The following is a 17,177-nucleotide window of genomic DNA, read 5'->3' on the forward strand; positions in this document are numbered from 1 at the left end:
GGAGTGACTAAGCGGGTCGGGCAGCATCTCTGGAGCACATAGATAGGTGACTTTTCAGTCGGGACCCTTCTTCAGACGGACACTTCAGTTTGTTAAGTGTGGGAAGGAACTGCAGATGCTGGTTTAAATCGAAGGTAGACACAAAAAGCTGGAGTAACTCAGCGACACAGGCAGCATCTCTGGAGAGAAGGAATGGGTGACGTTTCGTGTCGAGACCTTTCCTCAGGCCCGAAACGTCACCCATTCCTTCTCTCCAGAGATGCTGCCTGTCCGGCTGAGTTACTACAGCTTTTTGTGTCTATTTTCAGTTTATGATGCGATTTTCCTTTTCCCTTCTTACAAAGTACGAGGCAGTCTGGCCACGATCTCTGGAAATGCTGCCTGACCCGTTGAGTTAGTTTGGTTTATTATTGTCACATGAACTGAGGTACGGGGGAAAAGCGCGTTTTTGTGACGTGCTATCATGTCAGTGAAGACTGTACACGATTACAACCAAGCCATCCACAGTGTACAGCCACAGGGTAAAGGGTATAACGTTTAAAGGTCTCTAGCTGGTGCGAGGACGCTTCTGTTGCCTGATAACAGCTGGGACGAAACAGTCCCTGAATCTGGAACGTTACTCCTGCACTTTGCCTTTTTGCCCCTGTCCCACTTAGGAAACCTGAACGAAAACCTCTGGAGACTTTGCGCTCCGCCCAAGGTTTCCGTGCGGTTCCCGGAGGTTTTTGTCAGTCTTCGTACATGCTTCCACTACCTGCAACCTCCGGCAACCACCTGCAACCTCCGGAAACCTTGGGTGGGGCGCAAAGTCTCCAGAGGTTTCCGTTCAGGTTTCCTAAGTGGGACAGGGGACAAAAGTGGGACAGGGGCATAATGAACCAGATTAATTTTTAACATCAATGCAGTGACATCATAGTTATCCTAACAGGTGCTAGATTTTTATTACAAATTTATTTCATTACATTTTCAAAACCTTCCTCAGATGAGAGTCAAACATGTTCCTGGATCGATAGTCCAGAGGACGGGAAAACACAGTTAACCTTCCAAATCGCTGACCTTTCAATGTTTAAATACACTTTGACTCCACCTCTCTTGTTCTTTGCTCCAGCTTTATTGATCCCTTGCTTGAGAAATAGTCCTGGTTGTGCTATTATTGAGTAGATCAAAGTTATGGCTTCAGTCCGGAGAGCTGGAAAGGGTACAGAGAATGTGCAAGAAAGAACTGCAGATGCTGGTTTAAATCGGAGGTAGACGTAAATTGCTGGAGCAACCCAGGGTCGAGACCCTTCCTCAGACAGAAGGGCACAGAGAAGATATCCGAGGACGTTGCCAGGACTAGGGGGTCTGAGCAATGGGGGGAGAGAAGTTGAGTAGGCTGGGACTCTAATCATCGGAGGGCAGGACAACGAGGGGTGATCTTACATAGCTGTATAAAATGACTACAGCAATAGATTGTGTAAATGCGCAGTCTCTTGCCCAGAGTAGATGATTCGAGGACCAGATGACATAGGTTTAAGGTGAAGGGAAATCATTTTAATAGGAATTTGAGAGGTGACTTTTTTACACAATGGGTGGTGGGTGCATGGAACGAGCTGCCGGAGGAGGTAGTTGAGGCTGGGACTATCCCAACGTTTAAGATGCAGTTGAGCAGGTACATGGATTGGACAGGTTTGGAGGGATATGAACCAAATGCGGGCAGGTGGGACTAGTGCAGCTGGGACATTTTGGCCGGTGCGGGCAGGTTGGGCAGACGGGCCTGTTCTCCCCCCCCGCTGTATCATTCTACAGTATCCCTCTCGTCCTGAAACTGACTCTTCATTATAACCCTCTTCCGAAAATTGCCACAGGTTGAATTAGAATGTTTCCAATATTAATATCCTAAACTCAGGATTTGGCCCTGGACCTCATTCATCCTTATTTGAGGCCGGCACAGTGGCTTAACGGTAGAGTTGCTGCCTTCCCGCGCCAGAGAGCCGGGTTCGATTCTGACTACGGGTGCTGTGACCATGTGGGTTCTCTCCGGGTGCTCTGGTTTCATCCTATTTTCCAAAGGTGTACAGGTTTGTAGGTTAATTGGCTTCTGTAAAATTGTAAATTGTCTCTAGCGTGTAGGATTGTGCTAGTGTACGGGATGATTGTGGGTCGGATTGGAATCAGTGGGCCGAAGGGCCTGTTTCCGCGCTGTATCTTAAAAGTCTATTCACAATTCTGCAAAATATATTTATTTATTGCGATTATTCGCAAGGATAATTTGAGACGATATCTTGTCTATGTTATACAGAATTTCAATCCTATCAGCAATCTTTTCAATTAATCTAATTTGCAATGTTTTGTTAACGTTATCACGTAATTTATTTTACATTTATCCGGTAGAGGGGAGTGAGTTGATCTTCAGGAATCTCCTGTTCCTATTCTACTGCTCCTGTCACCGAAGATTATTTCTATCCCAGAAAAGGGGAGCAAGGTGGCACAGCGGTAGAGTTGCTGCCTCACAGCGCCAGAGACCCGGGTTCGATCCCGACTATGGGTGCTGTCTGTACGGAGTTTGTAGTTCTCCCCGTGATCCACGTAGGTTTTCTCCGCTTTCCTCCCACACTCCAAAGACGTACAGGTTTGTAAGTTAATTGGCTTGGTGTAATTGTAAACTGTATTGTAAATTGCTGCACGACAGAGAGCATACTAACGTATGGCATCTCTGTGTGGTATCTCAGCTGCACGGAGGCGGAGAGGAGAGCTCTTCAGCGCATCGTCCACAGAGCGCAGAAGATTATTGGGACACCGCTCCCAGCCTTGGAGGGCATCTACCACACACGGTGCCTCAGGAAGGCCGTCAGCATCCATTAAGACTCCTCACACCCTTGTAATGGACTGTTCGAACTACTTCCCTCCGGCAGGCGTTACAAGGCCTTCTACGCCCGCACCTCCAGACTCAGGAACAGCTTCATCCCCAGAGCTATAGCGGCTCTGAACCGGCCCTGCTGAGTGCCCCCTACCCCCCTGGACTGTCTCCCTCGGATGGTCACGTCACACAGACACATCTGCACCATGTCCTCGCAGTATCTAAATCTAAATTGTATTAGTTATTTAAGTTATGACATCAGATGGAAGCTGCAAACCCAAATCTCGTTGCGCTTATGTGCAATGACAATAAAATATATTATTATTATTATTATTATTTTTAAATTGTCTCCACTGTGCGTAGGGTAGTGTGAGTGTACGGGGATCGCTGGTCGGCGCGGACCCGGTGGGCTGAAGGGTGTGTTTCCGCTGCAGTATCTCTAAACTAAACTAAACAGATCTCAACGACATCCAAAAGCAAATAATCTGAATAGGCAGAATTATATTTTAATTGACTGTCCTCCCACTCTGTAATCAGGGGGCTTTGAAAAATCTTCTGCGATTTAAACGATCTTGTGATTCAGGAACTTCAACTTGTCACTTGGAAGGTCGTGGAGGAGCCGTTATAAGGATTGAAGATTGGCTTTAGAAATTGTAAGGTCTTAAAATGACCAAAATGGCGGATTCTGTATGTTCCAATCTCCACGGAATACGGGATGTGCCAGGACACCGTGACATTGCTGTGACCTCTCGGACCTTTGTTCCAGTACAACCTCAAAATAATAACAAACAGCAGTTAGAAATTGCAAACATGATAGATTCTTCCAAGTCCTGCCTTCATCTGCGGTGAACCCTTCAACATTGGATTAATTATAGGAAGGATGTCAACAAAATAGAGAGAGTACAGAGGATATTTATTAGAATGTTGCCTGGGTTTCAGCAACTAAGTTACAGAGAAAGGTTGAACAAGTTAGGTCTTTATTCTTTGGAGCACAGAAGGTTAAGGGGGGGACTTGATAGAGGTCTTTAAAATGATGAGAGGGATAGACAGAGTTGACGTGGATAAGCTTTTCCCACTGAGAGTAGGGAAGATTCAAACAAGGGGACATGACTTGAGAATTAAGGGACAGAAGTTTAGGGGTAACATGAGGGGGAATTTCTTTACTCAGAGAGTGGTAGCTGTGTGGAATGAGCTTCCAGTGGAGGTGGTGGAGGCAGGTTCGATTTTACCATTTAAAAATAAATTGGATAGGTATATGGACAGGAAAGGAATGGAGGGTTATGGTCTGAGTGCAGGTAGATGGAACTAGGGGAGAATAAGTGTCCGGCAGGGACTAGAAGGGCCGAGATGGCCTGTTTCCGTGCTGTAATTGTTATATGGTTATTGGTTTGGTTTAGTTTAGTTTAGAGACACAGCGCGGAAACAGGCCCTTCGGCCCACCGGGTCCACGCCGACCAGCGATCCCCGGACATTAACACCATCCTACACCCACTAGGGACAAAATATTTTGCATTTACCAAGCCAATTAACCTACAAACCTGTACGTCTTTGGAGTGTGGGAAGAAACCGAAGATCCCGGAGAAAACCCACGAGAGCTGTGGAGGCCAAGTCAATGGATATTTTTAATGCAGAGATAGACAAATTCTTGAATAAAACGGGTGTTATGGGGAGAAGGCAGGAAAATGGGATCAGGAGACAGAGATCAGCCATGATTGAATGGCGGAGTAGACTCGATGGGCCGAATGGCCTAATTCTACCCCTCTAGCGTGTGAACGTGAACACAATAACAATGCATTTTCTAGCATGGAGTACAGCCTCTCCACCACTAGAGGCAGCACTGCTGCAAGACTGGTTGGAGACAAAGGTTCACCTGTATCTCCTCCAACCTCATCTACTGCATCCGCTGCTCTAGATGTCAGCTGATTTACATCGGTGAGACCAAGCGTAGGTTGGGCGATCGTTTCGCCGAACACCTCCGCTCAGTCCGCAATAACCTACCTGAACTCCCGGTGGCTCAGCACTTCAACTCCCCCTCCCATTCCCAATCCGACCTCTCTGTCCTGGGTCTCCTCCATTGCCAGAGTGAGCAACAGCGGAAATTGGAGGAACAGCACCTCATATTCCGTCTGGGGAACTTGCGTCCGGATGGCATTAACATTGGATTCTCCCAATTTTGCTAGCCCTTGCTGTCTCCTCCCCTTCCTTAATCCTCTAGCTGTCTCCTCCCACCCTCCCATCCGCCCGCCCTCGGGCTCCTCCTCCTCCTCCCCTTTTCCTTCTTTCTCCCCCCCCCCCCACCCCCCATCAGTCTGAAGAAGGGTTTCGGCCCGAAACGTCGCCTATTTCCTTCGCTCCATAGATGCTGCTGCACCCGCTGAGTTTCCCCAGCAATTTTGTGTACCTTACTGCTGCAAGACTGATTGATTGCATATGGTAGTTGAATACTAGAAATAAGTAATGCACTGTTTTAGAAATTAATCAATAAGAAGATGCTTTGACTTATTCTCGAGTCCTAATGGACTGAAAATACAAATGACTGGCACAGCAAATATTATTTCCACTTCGAACAAATACATTTTTGATCTATTTAAGGTAAAAGCTGCTAATACCTGAGGTTGCAGTTAGAACAGACAGCACAGGAACAGGCCATTCAGCCCACAATATCTCTGCTGAACATGATACCGAATTATACTAATCTCAGCCTGCACCTGATCCATATCCCTCCATTCTCTGGATATCCTTTAACATCAAGGAGCTCGCAGTCTCGGGAGAGACCGAGTCGGGAGCTCCAAAACCGCACGACTTTCGACTATCCCCGATCCCGGGATAGATCGCCCGGCGCGGGGGAGCTGAAATCCCCCCCCCCCCCCCCCACCAATGCAGGAGCTTGATCGCCCAGACGTGGTGGCCTGCCGCCGGCTACGGGAGTCAAGATTGTTAAAGCTGCCACAGCCAGACATAAAAACAGTTTTTATCCACGAGTAGTTGCTCTACTCAACAGCCAAAAATCTGTCGCCTCCCTTTGATCTGGTATTTTGTTGGTTCACATACTTGATCAACGGTGTTTCATCATTCATGTTTTATTATTATTAATGTTTAGTGTTTTCTGAGTCATTCGTAACTGTCACTGTATGTCATGTTGTTATTTGTGGGCGGAGCACCAAGGCAAATTCCTTGTATGTGAATACTTGGCCAATAAACTTACTTACTTACTCTCACCAACTTCTACAGGTGCACCGTGGAAAGCATTTTATCGGGATGCATCACAGCACGGTTTGGGAACAGCTCGATCCAAGGCCACAAGAAGTTGCAGAGAATTGTGGGCACAGCCCAGACCATCACACAAACCAACCTCCCCCCTTCCATTGACTTCATTCACACCTCACGCTGCCTCGGCAAGGCCAGCAGCATAATCAAGGACCAGTTGCACCCTGGCCACTCCCTCTTCCCCCCTCTCCCATCAGGCAAGAGGTACAGAAGTGTGAAAACACACACCGCCAGATTCAGGGTCAGTCTCTTCCCAGCTGTTTTTCTGGCAACTGAACCATCCTACCAACAACTAGAGAGCGGTCCTGAACTACTATCTACCCCATTGCGGACCCTTGGGCTATCTGTGATCAGACTTTACTCAGCTTTATCTTGCGCTAAACATTATTCCCATTACCCTGTACCTGCACACTGCAGATGGCTTAATTGTAATCATGTATTGTCTTTTCACTGACTAGTTTATTTTAGTTTAGTTTAGTGATACAGCGCAGAAACAGGCCCTTCGGCCCGCCGAGTGCACGCCGACCAGCGATCCCCGCACATTAACACTACCCTGCACACACTCGGGACAATTTACACTTGTACCAAACCAACTAACCTACAGACCTGTACGTCTTCGGAGTGTGGGAGGAAACGGAAGATCTCTGAGAAAACCCACTCTGTACAGACAGCACCTGTAGTCGGGATTGAACCGATGCTGGCGCTGCAAGCACCGTAAGGCAGCAACTCTACCGCTACACCATCGTGCCGCCCCCTAGTTAGTACACAACAAAAGCTTTTCACTGTACCTCGGTACACGTGACATTAAACTAAACCCAACTTATGTCTTGTTTTGAAAGTTACTATCTTTGGTGTAAACCAGCATCTGCAGTTCCTCCCTACACATGCTTTCAAATGCAGTTTCCTTTATCTGATGCAGGGTCGGTCTGTTACTACATTTCCCTTCCACAGATAGCCAAGTTAAAGCTTTTTTTTTTTTACAACTCTGAACTTGAAGGGTACGAGAACACACAGTGGCGTGGCGGAGGAACTGCTGTCTCACTGCGCCTGAGGCCCAGGTTCGATCCTGACCGCGGGTGCAGGGCGTAATATGCCATAGAGTCATAGAGTGACACAGTGCGGAAACAGGCCCTTCGGCCCAACTCGCCCATACCGGCCAACAATGTCCCAGCTACCCTAGTCCCACGTGCCTGCGCTTGGTTCATAACCCTCCAATCCTGTCCTATTCATGTACCTGTCTGTTTCTTAAACGTTGGGATAGTCCCAGCCTCAACTACCTCCTCTGGCAGCTTGTTCCATACACCCACCACCCTCTGTGTGGAAAAAGTTACCCCTTGGATTCCTATTCAATCTTTTCCCCTTCACCTTGAACCTGTGTCCTCTGGTCCTCGATTCCCCTACTCTGGGCAAAAGACTGTGCATTTACCCGATCTATTCCTCTCATGATTTTGTACACCTCGATAAGATCACCCCTCATCCTCCTGCGCTCCAAGGAATAGAGACCCAGCCTACTCAACCTCCCCCTATAGCTCACACCCTCTAGTCCTGGCAACATCCTCATAAATCTTTTCCGAACCCTTTCAAGCTTGACAACATTTTTCCTATAATATGGTGCCACCGACAATAAAAGACTTACCGTGTGTCCCAGGAGGCATCATTGTACCGAACTACCCATCTGCCAGCCACATGGTCAGATTTCTCGACTGTCAGAAATGTTCCACCAGCCTAAAGCAGACGTGGGATAATGCAAATGTATATCAAGATTACGGAAACTTATCAATAAACTTGTAGCAGCAAAGAACTTAGATTTAGCTCTTAAGGCTAATGGAATCAAGGGATATGGGGATAAAAGCAGGAACGGGTTACTAATTCTGGATGATCAGCCATGATCATATTGAATGGCGGTGTTGGCTCGAAGGGCCGAAGGGCCTACTCCTGCACCTACAGTATTTTCTATGTATCTACATTTCTATGAACTGCAGATGCTGGTTAATGCACAAAAGGACACAAAGTCTGTAGGAAGGAACTGCAGATGCTGGTTTAAACCGATGATAGACACAAAATGCTGGAGTAACTCGGTGGGACAGGCAGCATCTCTGGAAAGAAGGAATGGGTGACGTTTCCGGCCTGACCCAAAACGTCACCCATTCCCCTTCTCTCCAAAGGACACAAAGTGCTGGAGTAACTCAGCAAGACAGGCAGCATCTCTGGAGAACATCAGTCGGTGACGTTTTGGGGTCGAGACCCTCCGTCAGACTTCGTAAACTTGGCTGAGCGAATAAATGTAATTGGGCAACAGTTTGACGGTTGTATCTAAATGACATTGGAATTCCAATCATTCATATTGCCGTTCCTCATCATCTCCAATGACTTTCCTACTCGGTCTGTCAACTGAACGCTGATCCACTAATCTGTGTCCAAAATGTCGCCTGTCCATTCCTCCAGCCACTGAGTTCCTCCAGCGCTTTGTGCTTTTCTGAAGGTTCCAGCATCTGCAGTTCCTTGTGTCCCCGACAATCTGTCTCCGTATTCCACTTATACAGATGCGCCGTAGAAAGCATTTTTCTCGGGATGCATCACAGCACGGTTTGGGAACGGCTCCATCCAGGATCGCAAGAAATTGCCACGAATTGCGGACGCAGCCCAGACCATCACACAAACCAACCTTCCTTCCATTGACTACATTTATACCTCACGCTGCCTCGGCAAGGCCAGCAGCATAATCAAGGACGAGTCGCACCCCGGCCACTCCCTCTTCCCCCCTCTCCCATCAGGCAAAAGTGTGAAAACTCCAGATTCAGGGACAGTTTCTTCCCAGCTGTTATCAGGCAACTGAATCATCCCACCACAACCAGAGAGCAGTGCTGAACTATTATCTACCTCTGTGGTGACCATCGGACTATTCTTGATCAGACTTTGCTGACATTATGTTATTCCCTTATCATGTATCTATACGCTGTAAATGGATTAATTATTATGATGTATTGTCTTTCTGCTGACTGGTTAGCACGCAACAAAAAGCTTTTCACTGTACCTCGGTACAGGTGACAATAAACTAAACTGAAAATGAAACTCTTCTCCACTGTCTAATATATTGGTCATAGTTGGTAATTTAATGCACTTTATCGCTAAACCTAATCAATGATTCACAAGTGGTTACCTGAATCAGAGGGATTCAGAGCTATACCATAGTCTTTCTGTTGCCGATTTGTCCAAACAGGTCTGTGGGTGCTAAAGAGCTCTCTGGCCTAATCCATATCCCAAAGATGTGGGGGTTGGTACGTTAATTTCAGTTTAGAGACACCGCGTGGAGACAGGCCCTTCAGCCCACCGGATCCATACTGGCCATTGATCACCCTTTTGCACCAGTTCTACGTTGTCCCAGTTTTGCCTTCACGCCCTACACATTCGGGGGAATTTACAGGGGGGCCAATTAACCCACACACCCGCACGCCTTTGGGATGTGGGAGGAAACCGGAGCACCTGGAGGAAACCCACGCGGTCAATGAGCACACGCAACACGGACAGCGCCCGAGGTCAGGATTGAAGCAGAGGACTTTAGCACTGTGAGGCAGCAGCTTTACACTTTGGAGATAGAACGTGGAAACAGGCCCTTCGGCCCAAAGAGTCCGTGCTAACAAGCAATTACCCCGTACACTAGCACTGTCCTACACACCGGGGACTATTTACACTTTACAGAAGCCAATTAACCTACAAACCTGTACGTCTTTGGGAGTGTGGGAGGAAACCGGAGCACCCGGAGAAAGCCCACACGGTCACTGGGTGAACATGCAAACTCCGTACAGGCGGCACCCGTCGTCGGGATCGAACCCGGGTCTCTGACTTGCTGTAAGGCAGCAACTCTACCCTCTGCACTGCCATAAATTGGCCCTAATGTGCAGAGAGTGGATGAGAAAGTAGGATAACATAGAACTAGCGTGTGAATGGGTGATCGAAGTTCATCTTCAGTGGGCCAAAGGGTCAAATTTCATGCTATACCTTTCAATCTATCAATTCAAACAATAACTTTTTTCCTTCACCATCACCATCTGGTTAAGTGACATACCATGAAACCAACCGAGTTCCTGGGATTGCCGCTAATAAAAGTCACTTCTGCAACATCTCCCTACAACAAATAGAAAGGTGGAAAGAGAGTTAAACATTGCATCGAGAGCACACAGGTTTTACAAGGCAATTCTTGCAATATTTCCCCCAAAAATTGTTGGCAATTTGATCAGTAATTTCAAGACTGAATCACTTGTTAAAACCAGAAACAACCCCACTATTGAACAACCCCGCATTCAAACCTTCTCTCATCGACAAAACATATCAACAATGGGATAGACTGGGGATTAGGAAAGTAGGGGATATGTATGAATTGGGCAAACTGTTATCATTTCAACAATTAAAATTAAAATTTAAATTGAAGGATAATCAATATTTTAAATATATACAGGTATGTGACTTTATGAAGAAATAAACACGTAGATTTCAAACTATATTTTTAGACCCTTTAGAAGAAGCAATGAATATTAAGGCTGATTCACAAAAATTAATATCATACTTTTATAATAATATATTATATAGAGAATCACCCTCAACAGAAGCACTAAGGGAAGATTGGGAACATGAGCTAATGATAAAGATCTCGAAGGATAGATGGGAAAAGTATTTGATGAATACACATAACTGTTCTATTAATACAAGACATAATTTAATTCAATTCAAATTATTACATAGACTATATTATTCAAAAACGAGGTTGAATAAATTTTATCCAAACGTCTCTCCCAGATGCGATAAATGTTTGTTTCAAAACGCTAATATAACACATTCATTTGTAGGATGTACAAAGTTGAATACATTTTGGAGTGATATATTTGATATATTTACAAAGCTCTTCAAGTCAAGAATAGAACCCAAAATGGAATGGATTATATTTGGAATAATAGGAGAAGATACCAATTTAAATAAAGACCAAAATGTTTTTTTTAATTATGGGTTAATAATTGGAAAGAAATTGATACTTAAATTTTGGAAAAATACAACCATACCAACTGTTAAAATGTGGATTAGGAATATGATGGACATAGCACGCCTTGAAGAAATGAGACTCCGACTAATAGATAAATATGACCAATTCTTAAGGAGTTGGTCTCCTTTCATCGACTTTTTGGAATCATGTGATGCAGCGGTACCATAAGGATTGCTGATTTCAGTTCATGACGTGGATAGATCTACATCTCCGAATACAGATTTGAAAAATTCTCTTTTAAGGGGCCTTCTCTTCTATTTCTACTTTCCACCTTTTCTTTTTTATTTTATTTTTTTATTTTTATTTTTTATATCCACACTTCACGTTTTTCTACTCTCTACCATCTATTTTTCCACTCTTTCCCCTTTCTATTGTTTTCTTTTTCTTGTCTTGCTTACTTCCTTCTCATAACATAAAACTAGAGGTTGTACATAGAATGGATTACGGTATGACATAGTTGGCACCTAAAATGAGGTGCCACTGTATTGTTTTGTATTGTATTAACTTCTAATAAAATAAACAAAAAACAAAAAAAAAAACAAAACAAAAAAAAAACCAGAAACATGGATCAACATTGCTGGCTTACCGGCTTGTATGCAGCATGTGCATCTATAACTACATCACCAAACGTTGTGTTCTTCGGCTTCTTATCAACGGGGTTAGGAGGCAGCAAGGAGATCAGCTTCTTGTCCGGGAAATTGGGTGGTTCGGGACCTTTGGGCAACTGATCAACAGAATTCTAGAGCATTGGAAAATGGATACATGTTATCTTGCTTTCCCCTCTCTCTGTCCCTGCCTTATCCAAGTTCTCCGACCAGTTTCACTGTCCTTCTGATTAATTTTCCTGATCGGATGCCACCTCATCTCCTTCCCCGCAGCTAGCAATGAGCCATTCTACATTCCCTTAACATCTTCTGCTTTGATCTGTCATTTTCACACCTTACCCCTCCACATGTCTGGACTCCCTCTCCCCTGAATCTCAGTCTGAAGAAGCTATTGTAGCGTACAGTTTTGGTCTTCAAATCTGAGGAAGGACATTATTGCCATAGAGCGAGTGCAGAGAAGGTTCACCAGACTGATTCCTGGGATGTCAGGACTGTCTTATGAAGAAAGACTGGATAGACTTGGTTTATACTCTCTAGAATTTAGGAGATTGAGAGGGGATCTTATAGAAACTTACAACATTCTTAAGGGGTTGGACAGGCTAGATGCAGGAAGATTGCTCCCGATGTTGGGGAAGTCCAGGACAAGGGGTCACAGCTTAAGGATAAGGGGGAAATCCTTTAAAACCGAGATGAGAAGAACTTTTTTCACACAGAGTGGTGAATCTCTGGAACTCTCTGCCACAGGGTGTAGTCGAGGCCAGTTCATTGGCTATATTTAAGAGGGAGTTAGATGTGGCCCTTGTGGCTAAGGGGATCAGAGGGTATGGAGAGAAGGCAGGTACGGGATACCGAGTTGGATGATCAGCCATGATCATATTGAATGGCGGTGCAGGCTCGAAGGGCCGAATGGCCTACTCCTGCACCTAATTTCTATGTTTCTATGTTTCTATGTAACAGCTATTCTAACTGTATATTATCAAAGAGTATATCAACTCTAAACTAAACTAAACTAAGACTTCTGTATGAAATAGTTTAGTTCAGAGATACAGCGTGGTAACGTGCCCTGCAGCCCACCAGGTCCGCGCCGACCAGCGATCCCCGCACATTAACGCTATCCTACACACACTAAGGGACAATTTTTACATTTATTACGCCAATTGACCTACAAACCTGTGCGTGTTTGGAGTGTGGGAGGAAACCAAAGATTTCAGAGAAAAGCCACGAGGTCACGGGGAGAACGTGCAAACGCCGTACAGACAGCACCTGTCGTTGGGATGGAACCCGGGTCTCTGGAGCTGAATGCGCTGTAAGGCAGCAACACTACCGCTGCGCCACTGTGCTGCCATTAGAACCTATAGTGGAAACTAAAGCTATTGAAAGAGACTGAAGCGACCTTATTTCAGTGACAGTTTTACCTCATTGCGGGTTTAGCCTGGAGAAATGAGCTCCTGAGAGGAAACACAATAAGCTTCAACACTGACCTCAGCTATGGCCTTAGCCAAGCCTCTGAACGACTGTATGTAAGCGGAGAGAGTGTGGGGACCGTATATGGTTGATGCCGCTTCATAGCGTTGAACCTGGTGGAGAAACAAGCATGATTGTGTAGTGGTGACACTCAAATTATCAAAGAGCAGATCCTCAAAACAAAACATCATCACAGAAACCAACCTCCCTTCCATTGACTCCATTTACACCTCACGCTGCCTCGGCAAGGCCAGCAGCATCATCAAGGATGAGTCGCACCCTGGCCACTCCCTCTTCTCCCCTCTCCCATCGGGCAAAAGGTACAGAAGTGTGAAAACGCACACCTCCAGATTCAGGGACAGTTTCTTCCCAGCTGTTATCAGGCAACTGAACCATCCTATCACAACCAGAGAGCAGTGTTGAACGGCTATCTACCTCTTTGGTGACCCTCGGGACTATCCTTGATCAGACTTTACTGGCTTTACCTTGCGCTAAACGTTATTCCCTTATCATGTATCTATTCACTGTCAATGGCTCGAACTGTAGCTGCTTGTGAACACTGAAGATGGACGCAAAATGCTGGAGTAACTCATCAGGACAGGCAGCATCTCTGGAGTGAAGGAATGGGTGGCGTTTCGGATCAAGACCACTCCTCAGATTATACATACTGTAAATACAATCAAGTCAACCTCAAGTACAAGACACAGTGCATAGGGGAAGGCTGTAGAGAGTTAATGGCAAATTGTAAGTTATCGGGTAAAGAGATTTAATAAAAGACTGTGTACGAAGGATCTGCAGATGCTGGTTTACACAGAAGATAAACACAAACTGCTGGAGTAACTCAGCAGGACTAGCAGCATCTCTGGAGAGAAGGAATGGGTCACCCAATCCTCTCTGGTGAAGAGTGTAACAGCTATAAGGTAACGCCAGCGATTCATTTATTGAAGAGCCCTGCGCAATCTAATTATAACATGGTTTAATTTAGTTTAGGTTAGAGATACAGCGTGGAAACGGGCTCATCGGCCCACCCAGTCCAGGCCGACCATCAATCACCTGTTCAAACTAGTTCTATCTTATCCCACTGTCTCATCCGCTCCCTTCACATTAGGCGGTAATTTACAGCGGGCCAATTAACCTACAAACCCGCAAGTCTGTGGGATGGGGAGGAAACCGGAGCACCCGGAGGAGGCTCGTGCGATCGCACGGAGAACGTGCAAACTCCACACGGACAGCAGCCGAAGTCAGGATCGAACCCGGGTCTCCGGCGCTGTGAGGCAGCAGCTCTACCAGCTGCACCACCGTGCTGCCCTCGTGACATGAGCTAAACAGTTCTCTTGATCATAGACAATGATTCGATTCAATGATTCAATGATACATTCTCGTCACATGTACCTAGGTACAGTCAAACGAAGTCGCCATGTTTCTAGCGTCGAAAGTTGGTCGTTCTTAGTTCTCGGGGGAGAACTCTTTAATGAGTTTCTTTAAAAGTTACTTATTAAGGCAGCACGGTGGCCCAGCGGTAGAGCTGCTGCCTTACAGTGCTTACAGCGCCGGAGACCCTGGTTCGATCCCGACTGCGGGTGTCGTCTGTACAGAGTTTGTACGTTCTCCCTGTGACCTGCGTGGGTTTTCTCTGACATCTTCGGTTTCCTCCCACACTCCAAAGACGTACATGTTTGTAGGTTAATTGGCTTGGTGTAATTGTAAATTGTCTCTAGTGTGTGTAGGGTAGTGTTAGTGTGCGGGGATCGCTGGTCGGCCTAGACTCGGGGGGCCGAAGGGCCTGTTTCCACACTCTATATCTCAACTAAACTAAACTAATAAATAGTAATTCATAAAAAGGCACATTACATAGCAGGAGGAGTGAGATCAGATCACATCAAGGCATTAGCCTCAAGTTCTCTCAGCCAAGGCCTTGAAGTGTGAATTCACAGATATCCTGCAAGATATCCTTGGTGAAGTCTGTCAGTTTCTAGTGTGGCCACCAGGTGGAGCTCTGTGCTCACCAATCCCTCCTGTGATAAGACACAAAATGCTGGAGCAACTCAGGCAGTCAGGCAGCATCTCTGGAGAGAAGGAATATGTGATGTTTCAGGCCTAGACCCTTCTTCAGACTTCAGGGTCTGAACCAGGGTCTTGACCCGGAACTTCAACTATTCCTTCTCTCCAGAGATGCTGCCTGACCCACTAAGCTACTCCAGCATATTGTGTCTATCTTCAGTGTCAACCAGAATCTAAAGATCCTTCTAATACATTTGAACTTCCACAGCAAATACTTTGCCAAGGGAAGCTTTATGAAACCGCCTAAAGGTACAACATTAGCCAAAGCCAACTTATACAAAACAAATACAGCTGAAAGGAGTGCTGAGAAGATTTACAAAGATGTTTTAAGTTCCGGTGATAGGAGCAGAATTAGGCCATTCGGCCCATCAAGTCTACACTGCCATTCAATCATGGCTGATCTATCTCTACCGCTTAACCCCATTCTCCTGCCTTCTCCGCATAAACCTGACACCCGTGCTAATTAAGAATCTATCTCAGCCTTAAAAATATCCATTGACTTGGCCTCCCCTGCCTTCTGTGGCAATGAATTCCACAGATTCACCAGCCTCTGACTAAAGAAATTCCTTCTCATCTCCCTCCTAAAAGAACATCCTTTAATTCTGGGGCTACAGTATGTCATCTAGTTCTTGACTCTCCCACTAGTGGAAACATCCTCTCCACATCCACTCTATCCAGGCCTTTCACTATTCGGCAAGTTTCAATGAGGTCCCCCCCTCATCATTCTAAACTCCTGCGAGTGGAAGGCCCAGTGTCATCAAACGCTCATCGTCTGCTAACCCACTCATTCCTCAAAACCCACTCGTCCATATGCAGGCACAAGGCACCGTGCAAAGTGTGTCGAGACCCCCTAGTCACTGCTCCCCCCCCCCCCCCCCCCCCCCCCCCACCCAATTGACGATGGAGCAGAGAGCCAGAGGCACCGGCTTCTGCCATGTGTTTCAGTTTAGTTCATCGTCACAGCAAAAAACTTTTTTGTTGGGTGCTATCAAGCCAGCGGAAATACAACACACTATAACAATCGAGCCGTCCACAATGTACAGATACATGATAAAGGGAATAGCATTTAGTGCAAGATAAAGTCTGGTAATGTCTGATTAAAGATGGTCTCCAGTGAGGTCGGTGGTAGGTCAGGACTGCTCTTTAGTTGGTGATGGGTTGGTTACCATCAGTGCATGAACAGATTGTGCAAGTCTCTTCAGCAAATGAATCACTGAAAGTAACTCAAAAACTCACTGCTAACTAACTCCTAACAAAATCCCTTCACCCAATAACTTGCATCCACCCTTTGAAGTATGATTCACCACTTAAGATCCTCTAGCCTTCCCCTCTGCGCTATCTATTGTACTAGAGTTTGACTTTCCCCAAAAAGAACCCACATGATAATATGTTACACGCTTTAGCAGGTCTTGAACCAAGGTTGCTAGGTGACGATGCTGGGCTACGCTATCATTTAATGAGATAAAGGGCAGGCAAAGATGTATCAAGGTCAAGGGACGTTTAAAGTTCACTTCATAGACTCAAGGAACCATAGTGGTCTACTTTAGATACAGCACAGAAACAGGCCCTTCGACTCACCGAGTCCGCACCGACCAGTAATCCCCGCACATTAACACTATCCCACACACACTAGGGACAATTTACAAATTCACTGAAGCCTATTAGCCTACAAAGCTGTACGTCTTTGGAGTGTGGGAGGGAACCGGAGATCCCGGAGAAAACCCACACGTCACTATGAGAACGTACACACTCCGTACAGACAGCAGCCGTAGTCAGGAGAAAGAAGAGGGGCCATCGAGATCATATTGAATATGAATTTCACCGCACCAAGTACACGTGACAGTAATAAACCTTAACCTAAAGGGTGGCGCGGTTACACGGCGATAGAGCTACTGCCTTACAGCGC

At 45.9% G+C, this 17,177-nt stretch overlaps 1 protein-coding gene across 1 annotated transcript in view; it reads right to left on the minus strand.

Annotated features, from left to right (window-relative positions):
• Positions 1 to 3,191: 3,191 nt before the first annotated feature.
• Positions 3,192 to 17,177, minus strand: part of LOC116981352 (putative neutral ceramidase C) — a 61,965-nt gene continuing 47,979 nt past the window's right edge. The window contains exons 16-20 of the mRNA XM_033034362.1: positions 13,228 to 13,323; positions 11,728 to 11,880; positions 10,173 to 10,232; positions 7,743 to 7,831; positions 3,192 to 3,611 (exon numbers count right to left, since the gene is read on the minus strand). Of these exons, the coding sequence (XP_032890253.1) occupies positions 3,428 to 3,611; positions 7,743 to 7,831; positions 10,173 to 10,232; positions 11,728 to 11,880; positions 13,228 to 13,323 (582 nt within the window). The 3' untranslated portion in view covers positions 3,192 to 3,427. The remainder of the gene's footprint in view (positions 3,612 to 7,742; positions 7,832 to 10,172; positions 10,233 to 11,727; positions 11,881 to 13,227; positions 13,324 to 17,177) is intronic.

Source organism: Amblyraja radiata, chromosome 15 (genome assembly GCF_010909765.2).
Source record: "Amblyraja radiata isolate CabotCenter1 chromosome 15, sAmbRad1.1.pri, whole genome shotgun sequence".
NCBI classification, from domain to species: Eukaryota; Metazoa; Chordata; class Chondrichthyes; order Rajiformes; family Rajidae; genus Amblyraja; species Amblyraja radiata.